Below are 23,513 nucleotides of genomic sequence, written 5' to 3'. Positions count from 1 at the left end.
AACATAACAAACATCCATATAAACATATTAATGCAAATTTACAGCTAAAGTGTATCCGTGTCAGCGCTGTTAGGAACGGGAGGCTGAAATTAAAATTTAATTTGCATCACTTGTGCAGCCAAAACACTTCCATGTTTCACAGTAATTTTAAGATGGCAAAGGCGCCGTTAGAGTCTATCAGCATTAAAATGTGGGAAGCAAAACAAGAGTCGGGGAAAATCACAAGCTGAGAGGGAAACATGCTCGCCTGGCTGAGGTGTTTACTTTCTCCCCGTTATCATGTTTGCTTCTGTTTCCTCATTCTTTTCTCCGGTGGCCTCGCTTCTCTCTCGCAGCGTGTCACTTTAAACCCCCTCCCCTCCAGCTATTCCTTGTTCTGCCCTCATCCGGAGATGCTTGGATATTAATTCTCAAATGAATTTTTTAGCACCAATCTGCTTTTTTTTCCTGGGTATTTCTGCTAAACAGATTTTCAGAGGGGTAATATGGGGCAGAGTGGGACATCTGAGGCGTTTTGTCCCCTCCTGTTCTCAGCCTGTTTTCAATCTGAACAGTTTAAGCTCGACACTCTGCCAGAGACACGCTGATCACAGAGGAACACAATTGAATTAGCAGCAACAGCAGCAGGACCAGGAGCCGTCCACCTTGTTCCCCCTCACCCCTCTCTGCATGTCTGAAGAGGTTACTTGTCTCTCTCTGTGTGTGGGCGAAAATGTTCAGAAGAATATTACATTTCCTGAGGGGAACTTCACTTTTGGAGGAATGTTAAGGAATTACATAGACTCCAGTTGGTTATATTAAATATACACCAACGATACACTGCATATTGAAGCTTCAAGAGGTTTTCAAATACGAGAGGCTCTTTGGAGCAATATTTCGTTTGCAGCGAATACTCTACCAGTACACGCATGAGAAGGACAGTGCAAATTTGAACAGCGTGCAAGCACTAAAAGCACAAAAAATAAAATTTGAAGGGGCAAATCAAGAACCGGAGAAGGCGAAAAGGCAAAAGAAATGAGACACAAGCCTGACTGTAACTGCAATTTGTCACTAAATGACATCTCATCATCATTTATCTGGCTTTCTCCTGATCAGAACCGTAAAACAGTTATGTGTCAAACAACATAAAGCATCTGGAAACGTGAACCTGGAAACAAGAGCAGGGCCAATATGGATGTTTTGGGGCCAATGCCCATATCGATATTGGGGATCAAAACACCCTTATGTTAAAGAAATGGTACAGTTACAGCTAAACCTTAAACTATAGCATCAATAACTATAAATTGAAAGAATACACAAATACAAACTAATGTATGGAACTTGAATAAAAATAAAAATAAACCTATTTTCTTATTATTTTCTGCATGGTTATTCATATCAGCAGACATAAATGCAAACTAATAGTTGATGTCAATACAAATAAAAGCAATGCAGGTTTACAAAAATAATCAAATAAATCATCTTTGGAAATGCGTTCAATATATTTTGCAAACATAATTTAGTTTGTGCCTCTGTTTTTTCAAAGGTCACATTTCTGATAAGGAAGTAGAGCAGGTCACATCATATCAGACGTTTCACCATTACACTCTGAAGTGATTTCAATAAAGGAGCTGGAAGATAATTAACACGTCATTCTTCTGTGAAAACAACAACCGCCAACACACACGCACTGTCACAGGTGAGGTCAAATACTACTGTGCTGAGCTCACGTTTCTAGCCACCTGACGTGATGTTTGTGCGTGTGCGTGTGTGTGTGTGTGTGTGTGTGCAGTCAGAGACTACACAAGCTATTTGAAGCCAATAATCTCCCTCCTGATCTCTGGCCTTCACCTTGCCATTTCTAAGCTCATGTTTCTCTATCAGCTCACAGCTGACGTATGTAAGATGCATAATCTGGAGCAGAGTACGAGCACAGACCACAGCTGAGGAGACAACAGGGACAGACCTATGGAACTGATAATATTTTGTGTTTTATACTAAACTGACATAGATACTGAGACCAAAAGGGGACAAGTGATCTGAGAGATCTTAACGTTCCTTTTCTTGGCAATTTACCGCTATCAAGCATGATACGCAGCCATGACATGGTCTATAATCAAACATTACTCTATCAGTCCGTCCTAACGCACCATGGCTCTGATTGTACACGCACTGTCAAGTGAAAAACACTGGTGATGGCTCTGTTGACCCAATCTCACAGACTGTGTCCGGCCTTTTCCATTTCTTATCCCACGTCTGCCTTTGCTCCACTCACTCTCAGATAGAAACACACTCCGTCTCTCAATGCCATTACATTTTCTACCGTAGCCTTTGCTGATCAATATTTACCGGGACATTACCATGGCCTCTGTACCTGCGTTTACTGCAAAGTTTAAAAGCTTGTAGGCAAAAATCAATGATAAATCTCAGCAGCATATGTCAAGACACTTGCATTCCTCATTGATCTAAAAAAAACACAGCTGTAAAGCCAGTGAAATACTATGAAATTAAATGAAGCCAGATTTCAGCTCTAGACACACAGGAGGGGTTGAATCAGGGCAGCTGGAGGGAGGTTTATGGGGTTGCGTCTAAGTTTCAGGTTATCTGATTAATGGTTCCACTGAGAGCTGGGTTTTCAGGACAAATATGGCTGAGGTGTAAGATATTTGCTGGGTGTTTACACTACAGGATGAGAAGCTCTCCACTACTCCGCAGGGCTCTGGGGGGTTCACTGCCATGTTAACGGTCAGGGAGTGGTCTGGGCTCTACCAAGTCACAGTAAGGGTGGGTGTGGAGCACACCATCCAGACGGTCACCCACCTGCAGCAGTCCCCAGATAGCGAATAGCGTGACAGTGGCCCAGTTTTGTCCGACAAAGGGGACGAGCAGCGGTCCAAGTCACTGTCCTCATCCATATCCATATAGCACAGCGGGGCGAGAAGTGCGGCTGGGCCAGTGATTGTGACTGTATCTGGGTTTGCCAGCCGGCCTGTTCCCTTTAGAGCAGGACTGGACCAGGCCTCCTCAAACACGCTGTCATCTCCCAGTGCATCCTCGGGGGGAAACCCTGTCTCGGGGGGAAACCCTGTCTCGCTGCCTTCCAGCATGATGCTGGAGGACTTGGTGATCTGGAGGTGAGAGCCATAGCTGCCTAGCTCGGAGCACTGCAGGCTGGCCGAGGTAGAGGATCGAGAAAAGGGGAGGAGGAGACGGAGGAAGTTGGCGCTCGGGGAGTGATGCGGGTGGAGGTGGGCGTTGGAAAGAGGAGGAGGAGGAGGTGCAACGATGGCAGGGTCAGATGTAAAACAATCGGCGGGAGGGATTCCCTGCATGTACTTGTAGTTGTTGGTGAAGGAAGGGACCAGGTGGGGGTGGGTGCATGTGGAGAAGGCCGAAGGATTCGGGGGTGGGAGTGGGGGTGATGCAGCCAGCTTGCCGTTGAGCGTGTGCGCCTTTCGATTCAAGCTGGCCGGCTGGGCGGACTCAGCCTTCAGCTCCAGCTCTCCCTCCGAGCAGGTGCGATCGATGAAGTGCAGGCCGCGGCAGAGACTGTCCACGCGTTGGCCCACGTCGTTCAGAGACATGGAGAACCTGAGCGAGCTGGCGGGTCGGATGTTGACGGAGGAGGGGCGGAGCAGAGAGAGCCAGTCGCGTTGTTTAGCATGTTTGCAGGCCTGACTGGCGTCTGCACAGAGGGTGGTCACTGAAATACCTCCAGAGCCTTGACAGGTTTTACCATTAGAATTCAACAGAACCACAGCGGTCTGCTTCGGACAGTCCTGATCATGACTGCGTGTGCGAAAGTGTGCGTTAATGACAGGATCATGTGACCGATGACGGTGGAGGAGAAGAAGGAGGAACGGGAAAGGGCAAAGAAAGAAAAATGGAAAAGACATCATGTGTTTGAAACGAAAAGAAATTCTGAGAAAAGAATGATTTCAGAGGCTCTGCCTGAAAAAACTAAACACTGGATGATCCATGTTACAATCAAATCCATTTTACAGCAGATTTCACGCAACTGAGGCTTCTCCACACAGTGACAGGGAGCTGCCAGAGGGTAAACCGACATTAACCACTGATAAGCTTCTTCACTAAAGGACTGATAAATAACATTTATTGTCCTCGGGTGTACATGTAAATGTGTCGCTCGGAGTGAAATGATGTTGCAGGGGTTCGTACCTGCAGATGTCCTGGCTGGAGGGGGAAACCGACGTCCTGGAGAAACTGCACGGAGCATTGACAGAAGTCGGGCTACCCGCCTGAGGAACACAACAAAAGCACAAAAAGATTACGTTTAGGATAGAAAACATTAAAAAAACGAGACATGCAAGTGAAACCCTGAGGTGAAATAATCCCAGTGCTATACTCAACAAACAGGGTCCGGTCACATTGTTGCCGGGAAAAGGTCGTTTGCAGTGAGAATTATCAGGCTGTCAACATCTGAATGTGATCTTCACAGACAGAGAGTAAAAACATGTCACAGACCGATTCAGCGGGAGATAAAAAGGACGAACACAATACTGGTGGTTAATCTATCTGATTAAAGTAGTGCCGGGCGAAATCTGTCAGCGTGTGGTGGAGCAGCCGAAAACACCAAGACTCTAGAGGAGTGAGGGAGGCAGCCGGCGAGACACGGGGACAAGTTATGAAGAATGAGGTGCTAAGAAAGGCACAGCTGGAGGATGTGAGGCCTGAGACTCGTTCAACCTCCAAGGAGAATTTTTAAACAGATGCTCCTGCAGATACAAGGCCGTTATGATGCAAATACCATGAGCAAAGGATGAGATGAAGGGAAACATTAGGTTTATTGCCACTTGGGTTGTATTTACAAACCTTTGACTGTAATTTCTATTGGATGTGATCCTATTTTACTCGCCACATTTCCTGCTGACATCCTGGAACACGACCACTTTGCTACGACAACGTCTGATGAGGAAACCCGAAACAAGTCAACAGTGGCTGGAGCACACAGTGATGAAGCTGAGAGTGAAAACCTCCCATTATTGCAACTTACACGTTCATGCATGATTCTAATGTTGTGTAGACTTGTAGTCACATCACTTAAATACACTATATTTATCTTTTGCCGTGTTTGAATCTGTTAGTGAACGAAGATCTAAACTGCACAGCTCCTTTTTAAATTAGCTGAAACAATTGGATTAAGTGTTAATATTGGATTTAACTGGATTTAAGTGCCAGCGATGGTGGATTTTCAGCCTGTTTTACCATCGGGTTGTTGTTTCATTTAGTGTCGTTGTTTTTAACCAGTGGGAGATATTTCCCAATTGGAATTACAAGTATAAGGTGCTATGTTTTTCCCCCCACTCGGCCTGAATCTGATTTAAACTGTGACTGTGTGTCTATGATCCTGGCACATGCAGATAGGGGCTTTGGGAGCCTGCACGTAGCCTAAATCTATAAGATCATTTAACAATTGACAACAATTTAGCTGTAAATAAAATGACCTGACTGCTGTCGGCCCATTTACGTCACATCATGATCTTTCATGAGCTCAGAGCGAGAAGGAGAAGTACATTGTTCGTTCCTGGGGAAATTCTGTTGCAGCCTAAGTATGTAAGTATGATGTGGTTTGTTGTAAAATTTCATGTTTAATTATTGAATATGGGCATCTATAATTCAAAAGGTTATGCTGAAAATTACTACAATAACAATAATAAACTTAATTTATAGAACACAATAAATGCATTCAATGCAACACAAAGTGCTTCACATAAAAGACATTAAAAAACATTTATGATAAGACAAAATAAGAAAACAAAATTGAATACAAATGGCAAATTCAGCTAAAGGATAAAACGGCCATCAGGTAAAATGATGAAAAACGAAACTATAATCAGGTAAAAAAATCATCATGTATCTTACAGTTTTATTTGAGCACTTCAGGGAGTTTTGTGGCATAATTAACAAAGGCTGTCTCTCCGTCTCTTAGTTCTGATGTCAGTAATAATGTGTTTATGTTGATGTAAGGTGATTTAAAATCTTGTTCCATGTGCCTCTTTAACGTTGGGCATCTGCCGCTCTAAAGGTCTCTGCAGCGCTCTGGTACAATCGTCTGACAACTTGCCCTTTTCCAGATCTCAGCAGTTAACATGGTGCATACACTGCTATCATTACCAATGCGAAGGATGGTCACACTTAGAAAAAAATGACGCCAAAGCAAATCATCATGTGAAGCTAGCTTCATATAAAGAATAACATCACTCTTCTCAGCTAATTCACAAAAAGATAGTGAATAAGCTTATTTCCTAAATGTCAAACTCTCCCGTAAAGACGTCCCACTGCTGTTCCCCTCAGTGACGGCTACAGACTGGACGGGGACATAAAGAATGGGATCAGATAGTGTTTGGATTGCTAACGTAAAGACACAGCGCAGGATGGCAATTCCAATGAGAAACTAATTATCTATCGATTTCATTTCTAACTATGGGGAAATGTATTGCTCCTGGCCAGACAGCAATCAATGGAAAATTCAATGTTCTGCTGTTCCCCTCAGCCTGGTTTTCCCGACTCTACATGAACAGCACAGCTTCTCTCTCACACACAGTTTCTCTCTGCTCATTATAACCTGAGTTTACACACATTTCTCTAAAATATATTAGTTCATTTTTTTTTCTCTTATAGTTCACATTTAAGGTGGCAGCTGCTGCAAGAGCCTGGGATATAAATGTAATAAGAAGAGACCGCTCGGAGAAGTGAGAGATAAGATCACAGGAAAAAGACATTATTATTTTGCAAAGAGCACAACTGAGGTGAAACTTGCTGCTCGAGCGCTACAGTTACACAGCAACAACTAAAAACTAGGACTGGGCAATAAAACTATATCAGTAATATTGGCAATATAATTATATAACATAATTTTCCTTAATAGCAAAAATAAAAATCCAATATGTATCGATATCTTGCTAATGCGTTGTGCAACCACAGTGAGGAGGTATAACACAAAACAGATCTTTAAAATGTCCTCTGCTGACGAAGAACAGTTTAAAAACACAACCTTCACTCAGGAGCAAACTTAAACATAACAGAAATCTAATAGTACACTGGGTTTGTGTTGTTGTATTTTATGTTGCACTGTTGTTTTCCCCTCTGGTCATTCAGTCATAAACTTTATGGATGGAACTGACGGCTGATATGACATTTTTGGCTCTTGATATAATTGTTGGCTATATCCTCCAGCTCGACTAAAAACAAAAGAAATTCCTGTCACACAAGCTAAAGCCTCATGAGACTGAGGTGACTGCACTCATGTCACTGGACAGCATCTTTATTCCTTATATTTTATTATAGCGGTGTAAATATGATGTTCCCGTGCTGTCTGTCCTCTGTTAATCATCTGATGAGAGCTGGCCAACGGAGAACCCCCTCTGGCTCGGAGAGACACGATGATAACGGAGTCGTAACCGTACTGATTAACTTCCTAAAAGCCTGTGTGACTCTTCAGATTTCAATCAAACAGCCGCTTTTAAAAGCAGCCTCGCCTGCGAGCGAGGACCTTTGATTGAACTAAATGAGTCTCTGAGTTTAATGGATAACCTGAGACAATTTAAGCTGTTTTCATTTCAACGACTGCTGATGATGATTCGAGTTGGATGCTTCAACACTTTTACTTTAGAAACTATCAACTGTGTTAAGAAGTATATCATGAGCTGCTAATTAGACATCAGGGGTTGAAGAGGGCTGCAATGTTCTCACAGCACACTTGATTAATACGTATATAAATCTGAATGTTTCATACAAAATAAGGTTGACATTTAACGTACGATATGTAACTTCAGCCGATAACTGTCTCTCAATCAAAACAATAACAAAAGACCCAGTTTGATGATGTTGTGAAGCAGTGTGGGATCATGGGAAACATTAAAAACTGCTGATGAGGTCATTTATTTAACTTTGATTCATGTTACGCAGCAAAACGGGGAGGAATAGTTTGGATTCATTACGAGTGACACATAAACAGTGGAAGGAAAAAACAGCTGATTGGCTAACCGGCTCGCAGTGTGTTTTTCCTTCATCACACGTTTGTCCTGGAAGTCACAGCAGAGACGGGCACAGCAGATATGACGTAATTAAAAGTTAACAGGACGGTAACGTACCTCGAGTAAAATTGGGGATTTCTCTGGGTTTGAACATTGTTGTAAACATTTTGAAGTCAACAAAATATAGAGGTCAAGTTGTTTTTAGACATCTGAATTAAGAATTGTTACTTTCTACTGCCGCGCCTGTTCTGAACCTTCCTGTTTGTAATTGGCTGTTTGCTTGACCTGTCGGACGGTTGGTTGCAGCTTTTACTGAAACTGTAAATTGAACCTGCAGTAATTGAACGAGCAGGAACCTGCTGATTCAGGCCACAGAGCCCAGAAGCTGCACCACCGCTGTTCACCTGTGTATTCAAAGTTCAGTGAAGCGTCACTCAGTACGCAGAACCTTCAACTGGAGAATCAGCTGATAAATCCCAGCTGCCGTCCTCAACCCTCACAGCATATTGTCACTGTAATAAGCTTTTCATTGTGCTCATTGAAAATGTCTCCCAATCTATCAATATTATAAACACTTATTTAACCTCTCTCCTTGAGCACCGACCACACACATCCTTCATCGGTGCATAACTTATCCTCTTATCCACGTTTTTTCCTTCCTCGTCTCCCTCTAACACCTATTTTCTCACATCTGTCATTACCTCGGCCTCTATTCATCTTCTACCTCCTCTACCAGGGGGGCAGAAATAAGGCTCTTGTTTTTTTTTTAGCCACCGGGGCCGATCAAGGAATAACCTTCAACATCTAACAGGAACAATGAATCACCTACTCCTGGTGAGAAGCCTCTAACAAGATGGACACATTTCTGAACAGATGGCGAGAACGGGCCAGATGTTGACAATAAAGCAGCACGGAAAATAAACATCCAAGGTTGTAGTAAACCTTGAAAACTGAAAACAATCCCAAGATGCCGCACAGTTTATGTTTCCTCGTCAACATCACTTTTGATTTTAAGATATTTTGCTCTGTCAGAGATCCTTGAGTTAGGACGGTTTTGTCCAAAACTACTATTTTCAAAATCAGAAATGCAGTTTAAAGGAATATTTTCACATTTTGAAACTAAACTATTTTGAAACAGCCCACGGCACCATCACATCGTACTGATAATGTATATCTCCGGATTGCTGCAGCATTACAATTCAGCTGCAAGCGTTTCATCATAGCTAAGGGACGTTCCAACAATCAGCAGCTGAAAGAGACTTCACTTGTTTTAAGTCTAATAAGACATATAGGGAGGACAGGCTTCGAGAGGAAAGTTTTCTTTGATTATAGATCGAAAAAAAGTCAAACAAGAGTTGAAAAAGTCAAACACTACAATATAGTTTAATATATTGAGGGACTACGTATGAATGAAACTGAATATGTTTGGACTTGGATGTTGGTCAGAATGAAGGACTAAACAGAAACCTTGCAAAGTGAAAGCACACTGAAAAACAAAAACCTTGAATGACAGATGAAACTGTCAGAGTGGTTGTGTTTAAAACTGATGGACACCACACGAGCACATATTTATATTTAAACGGGCAACAATTTGGGCTGAAGAATGCTGACTTGGTGCGCAAAGGCCTTACAGGAGCAACTTTTTACTTTTATCATAATCTTCTTGATCTCTAAGAAATTATAGAGGGTATATTTCAATATTTCTTTTTCTCTAATTGTTTTACCTTCCCTCCACAGGTGTTGTTTTATAACTTTGCACAGAAAAATCCATAATAATGGCACGTTCCACCAAAATGGCATTTTACAATGAAACCAACAAGTCTCGTTTCTCCGAGGACCAGAGCCAGCTTCAGCAGACAGAAAAAGAGCAATGCTGCCAGATTGAGTAATCTAACAAAGAAAACCATTAAAATATGGTGTGTTCCAAGAAATTAACAATTAACTTCACTTTCTGCTGAATAGTGGTTTGGCTCTGTGCCTGGTTTTAACATCAGTGGTCTGCCAAAGCTGAAGAGATGAATGGACCTGGTCCTGCTCATATGTGGAGGACGGACTCGGGCTCTGCTCTGAAGCAGACGCTGCAAAACGGCAGCATCTTGAATTTGAGAGTGCCAGATGTTTGGCCGAAAACCAAAAAAGAAGCACACCGAGCGACGGGTCACTGCTTCTGGTCTTTGTGAGGACTCGTAATACTTTAATTCCTCCCCAGACAGTATGGGAGGCATCTATCTCACGGCTCCTTGGCACCGTGGTTCGGAGACACACAGCTCCAGCTAAGCCTCCTGACCTCTGCGAGTGGAAACTTGACTCGCACCAAATCAACAGGCGATGCTCGCACACACTCTGCACTCAGATAAACACAACTGCTTTTCAATTTTCAGCACAAACAAATGCTAATTATTTGGCCTGAATTCCACCTCTCTTTCATAAATCACACGATATCTCTCTAAGCCGCTCGATAAAAGACTTTCTTCAGAAATGAACAAACAAAGCAGACAACAGATAAAGAATTTTTTTACTTTGGATACACATATAGATTTCTATTTAAGTTCATACTACTAAACCCCTGACAGTGACAAGCACTTTATGAAACGATCCACCCACTGGCTAAATGCTGCAGCTTGTTTTCCTCTTATTATACCATACGACTATATGACTGGTGGGTGTCTCATGACAGGTGTCCAAGTGGGAGTGGATACCTAGAAAGTGGATGTCTCTTTCTGAGTCGTCCTCAGAAAAGAACAGCTCTGTTAAATTAAAGAACAAACGTCAGCTCAGTGACTGTCTACAGTCTACACGAAAAAAGACAGAAGCTAGAAAGAGAGAGAAAAAGAAGGGATGACAAGTATCCTGCCAGGATCTCAGAGAAAAACTGGAGCAGGTGCTTTGACAGAATGAACAAACTCTTTGACGGCTTGAGCTTTCACACACACACACACACACACATAATCCAGACTGTGTTGCCCTGCCAAGCTGCCGACGATATGAAATATTCCTCTCGGGCTGATGCGGCGGTTATTTATTTGGAGAGATCTTTTAAATAGGTCAACAATTGGATACGTGCACTTTTATTTTTTTATCTGATCTGACACGAGCTGATGTGATTCAGCTAGAATCTGTGCCACGTGAAGCAGTGGGTTTGTTTAAGTGTCCTTCTTTTCATTCTCATGTGAAAATAAATGAAAACAATCAGAGAATAGAATACATTAAAACAGTCATCAGCTGTGCACACACACATCAAGTGAATATCTTATCAGATGTGCATTTTACTATGATCCATAAAGTGTCTTTTATCTTTCATTTTTCAGCTTTGGAACATTAATGAACTTGACCCACATTTGATATTCTTTCAGCAAAAAAGGAATATTTGAGTCACTGCTGGAAATATGAAAATCTTCCGTCTCATGCCGCCGATGCGGCAGAGAGCAGGGAAACTTATAAATGTGTTGCATATGCATAACATCTCCTGTAGTCTCACAGATCACATTCAGAGTCAAGCAGCTTCCAGGGAAAGTGGAAGATGGTGCGTTCCTGGAAATATATTGAGAGGACTTATTGTCTCACTTGGTTCAAACCGGTCAAGTGCTTCAAATCTCTCTTTAACCTCAGACTCCCAGCAGACTTGTTGCGTCCAGAGAATTACTTCAGATTTAAACCTGCCATTGGAAGGTATTTCCCTTTAGGAAGCAGCAGGAAACACCAGCTGACAGGCAGACTGTGGATTATTAATTAAAGCTGTCAAACTTAACCCTTTGATTCACAACATGGGTCAAAAGTGACCTGGCTCAGTTTTTATTTTCTACATCTTTGCAGTGAATGAATTTCATCATTCAGTTTTTCAGGTAATCCCCAATTAACTTATTTTTGATCATCACAGTTCCTTATTTAAATTTTTCCTTTATTACTTTTTGAATAAAAATCATTTTTGTATCACTATACTTCTAATGCACAATATGGGTAAAAAATGACCCGTATTCAGTTATTTCATGCACGAGTGTTTCTTTGCTATATGTTTGAAATAAATGTATTTTATCATAGAATATTCTAAGTATTCATTAAATATCTTGTTTTTGATTACCACAAATCATTATCTTCCTTTTTCCTTCCTTACGTTATAAACAAACTTAAATTTTGAATTTTTACATCACTTTTACACACATGGGTCAAAAATGGCCCACACATCATGTATTCACTAGTGAACACCTACCATTCATTTCACACAGCTGAACATAGTGTTCTACAGGACACTATGTTCTACAGGAGTTATTGGTTTGTCTTAGAATCCAGCTGTCCTAAATGAAGGTTCCTTTGATGAGATATAAAACTCATCTGCTATCGCTTCAAAGGAACCTTCTCCTAAATGAAGAAGGAAGAATAAGCTATAAAAGAATATAGCAAAGAAACACCTAGCCATGCATGAAATAACACAGGAAATTAATACGGGTCATTTTTGACTCATGTTGTGCATTAGAAGGGGTTTGCATAGCTTTTGTATCAAAGGGTTAAGAACCTTCTTCATACTTTACGTCCAGCACTCCAGTGCACACACATTTGTCAGAGGATGGCGGTCTAGGTAGCACAGTCAATGACAACGAATGTTGTCCAAAAACCTCCAAATGAAGAAATCCACCCTTCGACTTATGGATGAGACTCATTTGAATTTATGCCCTTTTACTAAGCTGGTTAGCTTAGTTTAGCATAAAGACTAAATAAGAGGAAACAGCTACACCAGCTATGTCCACAGGTCACAAAACCAACCTACCAGCTTTTTAAATCTCACTAATTAATATTTCAAATATGATCTGTCGAATCAAAGTTTTGTTATGCTACGTTCTGGGTCATATCTATATTACAAAATATAATGCGTTAAATTAATGAGCCTTAGAGTTCGTGAGAGTAACATGATGTTACATTTAGACAGATCCAGACTAGTTGCTTCCTCCTCTTGTTTTTGTTAAAGATAAATTTAGGCGTGTTTTGCAGAAAGACACGTAGCAAAGGGCCGGATCAGAACCAAACCTGTAGCTGCTGCAGAAGAACTAAAGCCTCCATATGCAGGGCGAGTGCTTGCTCACCTGTTAGCACAGGCATAAATGTCTTTATGTATCTTTGCCAAACCAAGGTTAGCTGACTGCTAACAGTAGCTAAGGCTAAAAAGAAAAAGCAGTAGTAGACAGCACATGACCCAAAATGTTAAACTATTCCTGTAAAGTAATTTATTGTTCATTCAGTTGTAAATCTTAGTTTTATAACATATTTCCAATATGGTGGTCAATGGTCATTGATGTGTTCTGATCGATCACATGCTCACATAAATATACTTAATATATTAAATATTGAATTAAATATTATGTATTAAATGTCTCAGTCGACGAGCAGGGACATAAAACATCGGATTTTGAACCCCACTGTAAATGATATTAATGTCTTGAGTCAACAAATGAAAGCCATTCTTAGTGTCATCACTTTTTCTACACATCTATTATTTAAGTGCGACTGGCTCGTGGATCATACATTATTGTTGGAGCGCTTCATGGTGATGAAGTGACCCTGACATCTATTAGCACAAGTAAAGGGTTTATCCTGTAAGAGGCTCAGGAGAACAAGGACTGAAACCCTGACGGTAGATTTGACACAGGCTTCGCCTCCTGGAGGGAGAAAGATGGAGGAAGACAGGAGTGAGAGAGAACAGCGGTTTGTACAGTGTGTCTGAGAGCGAGTGTTGAGCTGAAGAGCTGAGGTATAAAGGCACGTCTGTTCTCTGGAGGTCGATCAAAGAGGAAGTGTTCTGATGCAAGACAGGCGGGTCTATCAGCTGCACTTCTATTTGTTTATCTTCCTCCACAGTAAACATAGATTGTAATTTTTCCACTTGTGTTGTGTTTGTGCTTTGCTCACCTTGGATATATTGCTGGACCTGCTCGCAGAATGACCCAGAGGCTTTTCATTCTGTAAAAGAGAAAACAAACCAAAGCTCCAGTGAGTGAAAACATTCAGACGCAGGAGAGAATTGCTGGAAATCTGCACATGCGTCCACCACAGTGAAAGCTGGCATGGCCCTATAATTATCATCTGCATTGCATTTTATTTGTAATGATTGGTCCTGCTCAATTACTAGCTGCTTGACACAAACACATAATTCACATTTGACTAACGGGAACAGAGCAGACATTCATAGAAAGTGTTTAACAAGACTGAGAGTCTATACAGTGTAGAGGTGCAGCTGACGGTGGGTAGCGATCCAACGACTCTTCTCACTACACTATGTCACTTTGCACAGGGACACTTCCCCCATGACTTCTGAACTGAAACCATACGACAGCGTCTCAGCTGGCCAAGCTCTGAGCCTGGCATGGCTGGAGTGGCACGCCATGACTCGCAGACCTGCTGGTGGAAGAGGTCAGGAAGTTCGACTGAAAACTTGAGTGATCCATAACCTCCCTTGTCAGGGAGTCTATCTGAGAATCGGCCTAGTGAGTCAAGTAGAGTTCAGTTTGTCTCGTAACAGTGTCAAAATGTGAATATAAATGAAGGAATCTTGATATAGGCTGTAGGAGGGAAAGGTAGGACTGATTCATGCCGTCTAATGAGCACATCATATCGCAGGGAGCAGTGAGTCTGAGCCGTTTGGCATCTTAAAGAGATAAAGTCTTTGTATTTTCTGGCACGAGCCGAAATGAGGACAAGCTGATTACATAACACATCCGACCAAAGTCCAAATCAAATGGTGTCACACAATATTTGTGTGATTACCCAAGGAGTTAAACAGGCCAACACTTCCAGCACTCAGCGAAGTCAAGTTTGTTTGTGAGGCTGTAATGATCCTCAATTCCCACTCAGTGCTCTCTGCAAACAGCCACTGGTGTGTTGTGATACATCCAGCACTGGTATTAAAGCTGTGTGTGGTTCCTTAATGAGTGATCAATCCTAATTACATAATGCTGGGGTCACACCAGGCCTTACAAATGGAAATCGAGAGAGTGATTTAACTGTATATACAAATTAAGGCATGGATGGGGCATAAATTAACTGCTGGGGCTTTCACCCATCATACAGCGCACAGCATTCTAACACACTCACAGTGGCAATGTAAACATCCAACTTTAATGTATCCGCATGCTAACATTTACTAATTGGCGCTGAACACAAACTCGGGCCTGGAGCTACTGGGAATTCCATTCTAGAAAACTTCAGGTATTTTGTCATAAAGCAAAAACAAGTTAAAACTTTCAACTGATCTCCGAAAGGATTGAAATTCATCCCCCAGGGGAAGCAGGAATATCTGTGCTAAAGTTTTGTGATCATCCATCCAATAGTCAATCAGTTATTTCAGTACTTGGAAATAAAGACGAGAGACACAAGAGGATTCAAGTTCACAGGATAGAAAATAGAAAATTGAATTACTGCCTTGTGCTTCTATGTCTCTACCAACCAGTCAAGTTGCAGGAAATTTGGTAATCATCATTTCTGAGTAAGGTTGTTGAATAACGGCTAGAAAATTATTTTTGCAGATCATAATGATGTCACAGTAAATCTGACCTTTGATTGTTTGAATATAAAATGTCACCAAATCAGCATTTTATCCATTTCAGACATTTGTATCAATTTATTTATAATTGGCATTAATTCTTGGGTACTGGCCAAAAACATGTTTTGTGAGGCTGCAGTCACTTTGACCTTTAATGACCAAATTCTAATTAGTTTATCCTTGAACATTTGTGCCACAGTGGAAGAAATTCGCCAAAAGGCATTTCTTAGATATTGTGTTCAAGAATGGAAAGGAAAAACGATGCCTGAGGCATAAAAACCACTAAAGTTTGTCAGTTGTACTTTTGCAGACAGCAAGGAGAAGCCAATCCCTGTCTCTTTCTATACTGGATTAATATGAATCAGATATCTGCCATTACATCTTCAATACAATGTCACAAAATGGTAAATGCAGCTCTCAATGGGTGCAATTTGTGCAGCAAACCAATTGTCAGTTTGCCAAAGAGGATGAAAAGTGACTTTTCACAGGAGATGACTGCCGGGGATAACAGGCTCAGCTAAAGAATAGACCAAATTGATGATCCTTGCCCTTAATCCTTCCTTCTTGGAAAAATGAATTGAAAAAAAATTGGAGTAACAAGCAGATTTGCCCAGACTGAGGGTTTCTGGAAATAACAAGGTCGCAAATGAGCCGATGACTTTCATAGATACTAGTGATTAGAGCACAGAGGCTGAGGACAGATTACAGGAGATGAGGCGGGACTATACATCAACACCATTTCCATGTGTCCTCTCTTTCATTCTAACCCCATTTTTCTAAAAATCCTCTCTCCCAACATGCGTTGACAGTAAGAGGTCTAGAAGTCACCTTCGCTGCCACCGGGACTGTAGACTATAAAGGACCTGTATTTTTCCTCTGGGCTCATGCATAATTCTGATAAAGAAGGGCTCTGGTTTCACAGTCCGCTGTTCTCCACCTCCTCTGAGGGTCTGTTAAGAGCCCCAGCCCTGGATAACACAACTTTGAGACTGGACTCTGAAGACCTGAGGTTTAGAAAAAAAAAGGAGCTTAGTAGAGAACGAAGGAGGAGGAGAGGTCACAGTGAGAGGGATTCCTCTGTCCTTCAGGGCTCTGTTCTCGGCCCACAGGGACCATTACTTTCATGGAAGAATCTCAAAAGATAAAACCTTTGTGAAATTTAACCTCAACTCTTTGAAATGTGTCTGTTCTTCATATCACTTCTATCTACTGGACTTAGACAGTATCTTCTCTGTATAATCCACAAATATATGTTGGTTTTGGAAAAATGCTTTGACATGCACCTAAATCCTTTTTCCTGGGGGCTGTATGTGAAGGGGCTGTGTGTGAAAATGCAAATGTCCAAGTCAGTTGTGCTGGATATTTTCTGAAACTTTTCCTGCCAGACCCCAAGTAAAATGTCCAAGTCGTGGAAATTTCACCCTCACGTAACCTCTCTCTCTTTCAGCTAGTCTCCAAAAGCTCTTTGGTAGAGATTCTTCATTCCTTATCTGGTGTCCCTTCCCCCCCTATGACGGGTAGTGAAACCACCTGCTTCATCCAAGGTCATTTCTCTCATTATAAGTCCGTAAAAATGACTTTGTTTGTCATCAACATCTTTATCAACACAGAGTGAGCTGTGCAGAGTTCTGGGTCGATCCTTTTGCAAAAGCTTCTGCTTGACAAATTTACTAAAACTATTTGGTTGTTTGCGCTTCATTTTCAGATTTCCACCACAGCCCATATGAGAATACAGGAGGAAAATGCCTAGAAGGTTCACAGCGAATGAGTGGGTGTGTTGATGTTTCAAACATGCAACGCAAAACTGAAAAAGAAAAAGAATAAAATGATTTCTCGGGATGAAAGAGACGTATAGCAGATGCCGACAAAGACGTCAACTTGGAAAGACAACAAGACCCGAGAGCTTTTTGCGTGAAGCAGATTTTATGCTCTGCCTCCTGCATGCTCTACCCAGATGCCACTCCTCGCCTGAATGTTCCTGACAAATTCCCTGTTGTTGTGAATGCATCTGACCCGATCAGTCCTCTGCTATGTTCCTCATACGTGAAAGGCAAACTTTTGAAAATTGTCAATGTTCGGCATTTACCCTTAAAACTGAGAAATTATAAATTTTCTGTGAATCAACGAACTGATTAATTGACTCATAGCCGGGACAGTAATATTATTTATGTGATTATACAGACAAACACTAAATGTAACCACAGATAATGTACAATGTAAGTTTTATTTCAATTAAATAAGCCATATTTTGTTTACTCATTCCGTATTAGTGAAGTGAATTCTTGTTAACAGATGCTTCCTCTCGGTCTTTGCAGCATTTCACACCAGCGTCATGCCAGAGGCCGAGCATAAAGATATGTTTGTGTTTTAAGGACAAGAGCTTCTCAGAGTATGAACCTGAGACTCTTCGTCAGACATGGCCGCTCAGAGCACCATCTGTGCTGGCCTGTACCAGCAGCACTCGGTGTCCCGGCACAGACATGAAATTGGATTTCACATGAAGGGTCAGGGACGCAAATCAGAGCTGCTTGTCAAGACTGTAACCCCTCACCTGGAACATTTGCTTCTCATGAGATTGAGAGTTTTAACGAACTTATGACAGATTGGTCAGTGAAGTGTAATAAATATTTCTCATGTGTATTGTATGCATGTACATGTTTAAGATGTTTATGTTGAATTCATTTGCTGTAACTGACTCCAGTGGAAAGAGTGATGAGCTGTTTTCAGACATAAACACTGGAAAATGTCTGGAAAATTGGGTCCGGACCTTTAAGAGAGTATCTTTTACAGAACACAGCAGGAGCTTGTCCGTTCACAACAACAGGAAAGATTCCAGTATATTAAGCTGATGGCAACTGGGTAAATCATGCAGGAGGAAAATCAACGTGAAGAGTCAAAAGTGATATACAGGCAATATTTGTGTGTGTTAGAAACGTCATCAACAGGCCAGTCGCCAGGATACTCGCTCACTCTTACATTTTTCCAACATGTTGCTATTGGACTGAGGGGAAAATTTCTGGGAAATGTTCGCAACTGATATTTGTGTTCTCACATACAGCCGCTCCAGAAAATGTCAGGAAAATGACATGTCTGAAAAGCAGCCTGAGAGACTGTGACACTTGAATATTAACAGCACACGTTCGTTTTTCTGGCTGAGAAAGAGCAACACGAGTGATCCTTAGTGACAGTAAGTCATTTAGCTGCAGTGCATTATGGTCCAGACCCCATTAATGGAAAAATCCACCATCAGACGCATCCACTCAAAGAATGCATATAAATAACTCTAAAAGGCATAATTACTATAGAAACAACTCATCTTCCTCTGCCTCAGAGTCAATCGCAGACTTCAGCTCCACAATCTGCTAAACTAACAGACAACCTGTTTCCAGGGGTTAATGGAATCACACAGTAAGAAAACAGCTTTTGGATTGATGATTGGTGGGATGTGTGAAAGCGTCTTCATTCAGGAGAAGAGGAGGAAGTAAAGAAGCAGGGCCAAGGACGGGTAGAACCAGTCAAACATAAATTCAGGGCAATAAACAGCTTTTTAACAAAGACCTCGGTAAAACGGCTTCAGTCCAACACAAATGATGTTAAGCATTGGCTCCTGTGTAGAGTCAATGCAAAACACACACATCTTCACTGAGCTATAAGATACATTCAAGTGTTTTCTACAGTGAGAAGCACTCTGCTGTGTTTACTGAACACTTACAGATTTGTCTTATATGGCATTTACTCTGTTGAAAAAAGGCCAAAATTTCACTGTATCATCTCCTACTCTGCAGAGGCACACACACACAAAGCTAGAGACAGATGAGCCAATGAACGATAGCTATCAGGCAGTGGTAATGAGGTGACTGTCGCAGGAATTAAATCAGGGAAATTAATGGCCACAGGACTGGGTCTCTGTGTGTGTGTGTAACTTCCCCCTCTCTATTTTCCTCTCTTGCTTATTCTCTGTAACTTCATTACATACTACAACTCTTCCATCAAACTGAAGCTTTTTCTTTCCCTAATCATCACAGTTGAACGTACAGCAGCTTAACTACACATCCGTCTTTAAGAGCTTCTGCAGAATCAAGGGCTGTTTGTAATATTCATGGTTTCCCATATGCTGCAGATGTTCATGGTTTGTCCCTGTCCAAGGTTTAACCCACCTCTCGCCCAATGTCAACTGGATTTGGCTCAGCTAACCCCCTGCAACCCTCAAAGGATGAATAGTTTAGATAATGAATCGATGGATACTATACACAAGTTTTACTGCGCTGCAAAATTAGCCTTCAGAGACGTCTAGTGCTGTGAGATGTTGCAATAATATGAAAGTGTTATTATATAGTTTTAATCAATTGATTAGTTTCTTGATTGCCTATCATAAAAATAATGCTGAAACAATTGAGATTACAGAATACAACTGAAACACTAAAAATGCTGTCTTTCTACCTTGGGACCAGTCTGACAGTTGAACAGAGTGAAACTTTGTTGAAAGTCAGAAGTGAAAACGCTAAAATCTAAAAGTAAACAGAATAAATATACATAAAAACATTTAATACTGTGCGAGTACAGGCAACCAGAGCAGTTATATGAGAATCTATGTCAATCCTGAATAGAAAAGTCTGTAACATAAAAAAGGGGGCAGTTGGATGACACATATCCAGCCCCTTCCCCCAATAAATCAATACTCTGCTTTGTGACAACCGAGCTGCACCCAATAATCATGTTGTTGCACTGGGGCCAACAATTGTGCAGGCACAGTGGAAGTAGAAACTGTGGCAAGTGTTAAGTGTTTTAAACCTTATTTTGGGACAAATTCAACAAACTTTTAAAGCTGTTATTAGATTTGAATAGGGATTTTAAATATGTAGTTTCAAATGCCTGGTGACCACTGAAAGTGCTGTTGGGGTTCAAAATAACTACCCGCAGTAGTTGCCAAATAGCGAGACCTGCCTATATGAGTTTTGATGCAACGTCAAGAGCATCTGGAAGCATGGAAAGCTGAAACATGTCTGTGATAAAGCCTCCGCACACCCACACACATGATTGTATTTATGTTGGATGATTAAAGCTCTTCCCAGGAGTGTGTGGGCCCTGTGCACACTCTGTCCTCACTCTCCTTTTAGCTTTGCTGCACCTGCCAGGTTGGGACCTGTTCCACCCTTGTCATTTTTATCAGTGCATGGAGTCTGGTGACCTTATATAATGACCACCGTTAGCTCTTCCCTCTTTCAACCTGAGCGACATCTAATCATCCGGGGCAAGTGACAATCCTCTGTGAGGTGCACGGAGCCTTTGAGCTATTTCTGTAACGACAGAAGTGGAAAGTTGTACTTCTATGATCATTTGGTGGAAATCAATGTGTAACTTTCAGGAAACTCTTTTTCCTCTGGTGAGGGGCGTGTGCTTTTTGACGCAGATGAATGCAACATCATGTCGGCTTTTACATGAAACCATTAATACGGCTTTACATTGCACGCAAGATTTCACTTTCAGACCGCTTGCTGCATTTTATGTTCTCTCGTGTCAGGAAAACATATGCATGCATGCACTCAGAGCCCACATCTTTAATTCAAGGCTTTACTCTAAAATGAGCAGCATGATTGAAGTAGTTATGAGAATATTTTTGCCATTCCTGACAGCACGAGTGGACAAATAGAAAGGAAAGGAGGAGAGAAGGAGAGAAGGAGAGAGCAGCCGCAACCACAACCACTTTGTTTTCAGCTAAACAACCATAAAGCTACAAAAGGGGGAAATAAATCTTGAGAATGTCCAGGTACAACAACAGAGAGCGAGGCTTTAGCCTGCAGAAGATGGCAGAGGACAGTGTTTACATGTGAAGAGCTTTCCCTGAAATAAATGGCATAAGCATCCCATGATCTGCTTAGGGCTGATCCTTCAGATCTAAAAATGAGGCCACTGTTTTTTGTGTGTTATTTTTTCAAATGCACAAGTTGCTGCAGACAAACTGACACAACATTTCCTTTCCTGACAGAGATGACTGAGATTCGTCTGCACAGCCTCAACTCCTCAGAGAAATTTCTCTCGAATCACACAAATCAAGTGCCAGCGATGTCAAGTGGGTCATTACAAACACACTTGTTAACATGAAAAATACAGCTGCTGTTCAGAAACATGCTCACACAGGGATATTTGAGAAACGGAAAGATGTCAGAGGAAACGATGCATCTACTGGTTCCTCCTTCCTCAAAGGTGACAGCCAGACATCCGTGTTGCAAAAGCAATATCCAAATGCCACTGTCAGGAGAGGAAGTTAGCCTGTAAGGGGTTTCCTGTCCCTGTCAGCATCCAGTGGCCACGTGAGAAGGAAATGCAGGCAGAGTGTGAGTGGGCAGCTGAGCAGGAGGAGACCAGAACCAGATGAGAAATCTCAACTATGCACGATAAGAACAATCAGTTGAGAGCTGGGACAACCACAGACATCTCACCAGACCTAGAGGAAAACTGTGCACTGGAGAGGAAAAGGTTGATGCTACACAGAAAGGTCATGCACTTAAAAGAATGGGCACAAAAAAAAGGGTTAAGAGTTAACCACCTTTTTGAGATTCTTTTGAGATAGAGTTTTGTCCAACAAGGCATTGTGTCATATTTGAGGGTAAATTCTTTTACACAATAGGCATTAGAAATAGTGCAGCTCCACAATGTCAGCCTGTAACATCTCATGGGAACCAAAGCCTGAGGCAAACCAGCTACTGGTTAAGGTTAGAGGGGTAAGATGGGAATTCTGGTTATGTTAAAGGTGAACTATAGGCATATTTTCATTCATATATAATCACCTGATAATATATTTATAATTTCATTACCGTAAAATGAGCCCTCCATGTTGCATATCCATGTTTCTACAGTAGCTCAGAAGGGACAAACCAAACACTGGCTTTTAAAAGGCTATTTTGCATTGTTCACCATCTGTTGCAGATGCCATAGTATTTGGTCATGGTTAAGGTTTGGGCTAAGGTTTTGATTCGGCTGTCCACAATGAATAGAAGTCAATGCAGAGTCCAAATAGGGATGATCTCTCTCTCTGTGTGTGTGTGTGTGTGTGTGTGTGTGTGTGTGTGTGTGTGTGTGTGTGTGTGTGTGTGTGTGTGTGTGTGTGTGTGTGTGTGTGTGTGTGTGTGTGTGTGTGTGTGTGTGTGTGTGTGGCATGTAAAGTGCAGAGTCTGTGGTTGTGCACAAGTCGAGCTTTTACATGAGCCACTGTGTGAACATGCATGTCTGTCTGTGCTCTCATCAACAGGATGTGAGCTTGTGGTTTCCACTCTTCTTTCTCCTCCCCCTCCTTCTCCTCATCCTCCTCATCCTTCTCCTCATCCTCCTCATCGTCTGTCCCTCATATCTCTTCATCTTGACCATAATTACATCAACATGTCCAAACAGGATATGGCGAGGAGTGACAGTGACCATCATGATCAGTGCAGGACCATGTGCATGGCGTCATGTTCTGACTGTTGTGTCTAATAAGGCGATCAATGAGACCTACATCGAGAGGCACCAGAGGTCAGTCCTGGACGACGATTAAGGAAAAGTCAAATATGACGTAGAGTAACCACACAGGCAGGAGATCCAAAGATACGCTGATATATTTTACCCGACTGTGCAGTTAACCCAGACTTTCTCATTAGCTGCACTCTTCAACATGACACAAGGTTTTATTTACGGTTTGTGTGAAATAAGTCAAGCTATAGATAATTAGTTCGGCACAGTGCCTTCTAATTAGCTGCGTCATTAGTGTGTGTGAACCCTTGGTCCCTTGTGATGTAATCCTTCAATCGCAGGCTCACAGGAGCTGACACATGCTCGCAGAAACCAAGATGTCGCCTCAGCGAAGGAAACGAGAGAAATACCGACCAGCGCTTTTATTGAAGGACTGGAATAAAATATTAATCCAGCGAAACTTTAGTCAAGATGGGAAACTCAGACTGTAGTGCCGAGTAAAGACAAGAGTCCAATAACAGCTTGATGCTTGAGTCCAGCAAATAGCTTCTTTATAGCTGGTA

At 41.7% G+C, this 23,513-nt stretch overlaps 1 protein-coding gene across 4 annotated transcripts in view; it reads right to left on the bottom strand.

Moving 5' to 3' along the window:
• march8 (membrane-associated ring finger (C3HC4) 8) overlaps positions 1 to 23,513 on the bottom strand; it is an 89,286-nt gene that overhangs the window by 12,298 nt on the left and 53,475 nt on the right. For 3 of the 4 annotated variants that reach the window (XM_035172404.2, XM_035172405.2, XM_035172407.2), the window contains 3 exons: positions 13,875 to 13,925; positions 4,159 to 4,238; positions 2,800 to 3,768 (listed from right to left, as the gene is read on the bottom strand). In XM_035172404.2, coding sequence (XP_035028295.1) covers positions 2,800 to 3,768; positions 4,159 to 4,238; positions 13,875 to 13,925 — 1,100 coding nt within the window. The remainder of the gene's footprint in view (positions 1 to 2,799; positions 3,769 to 4,158; positions 4,239 to 13,874; positions 13,926 to 23,513) is intronic. The other variant, XM_035172408.2, reaches the window with a different exon arrangement.

Source organism: Hippoglossus stenolepis, chromosome 12 (genome assembly GCF_022539355.2).
Source record: "Hippoglossus stenolepis isolate QCI-W04-F060 chromosome 12, HSTE1.2, whole genome shotgun sequence".
Taxonomy (NCBI): Eukaryota; Metazoa; Chordata; class Actinopteri; order Pleuronectiformes; family Pleuronectidae; genus Hippoglossus; species Hippoglossus stenolepis.
The sequence above is the reverse complement of the archived record's forward strand: the minus strand, read 5'-3'. Positions and strand labels throughout refer to the sequence as shown.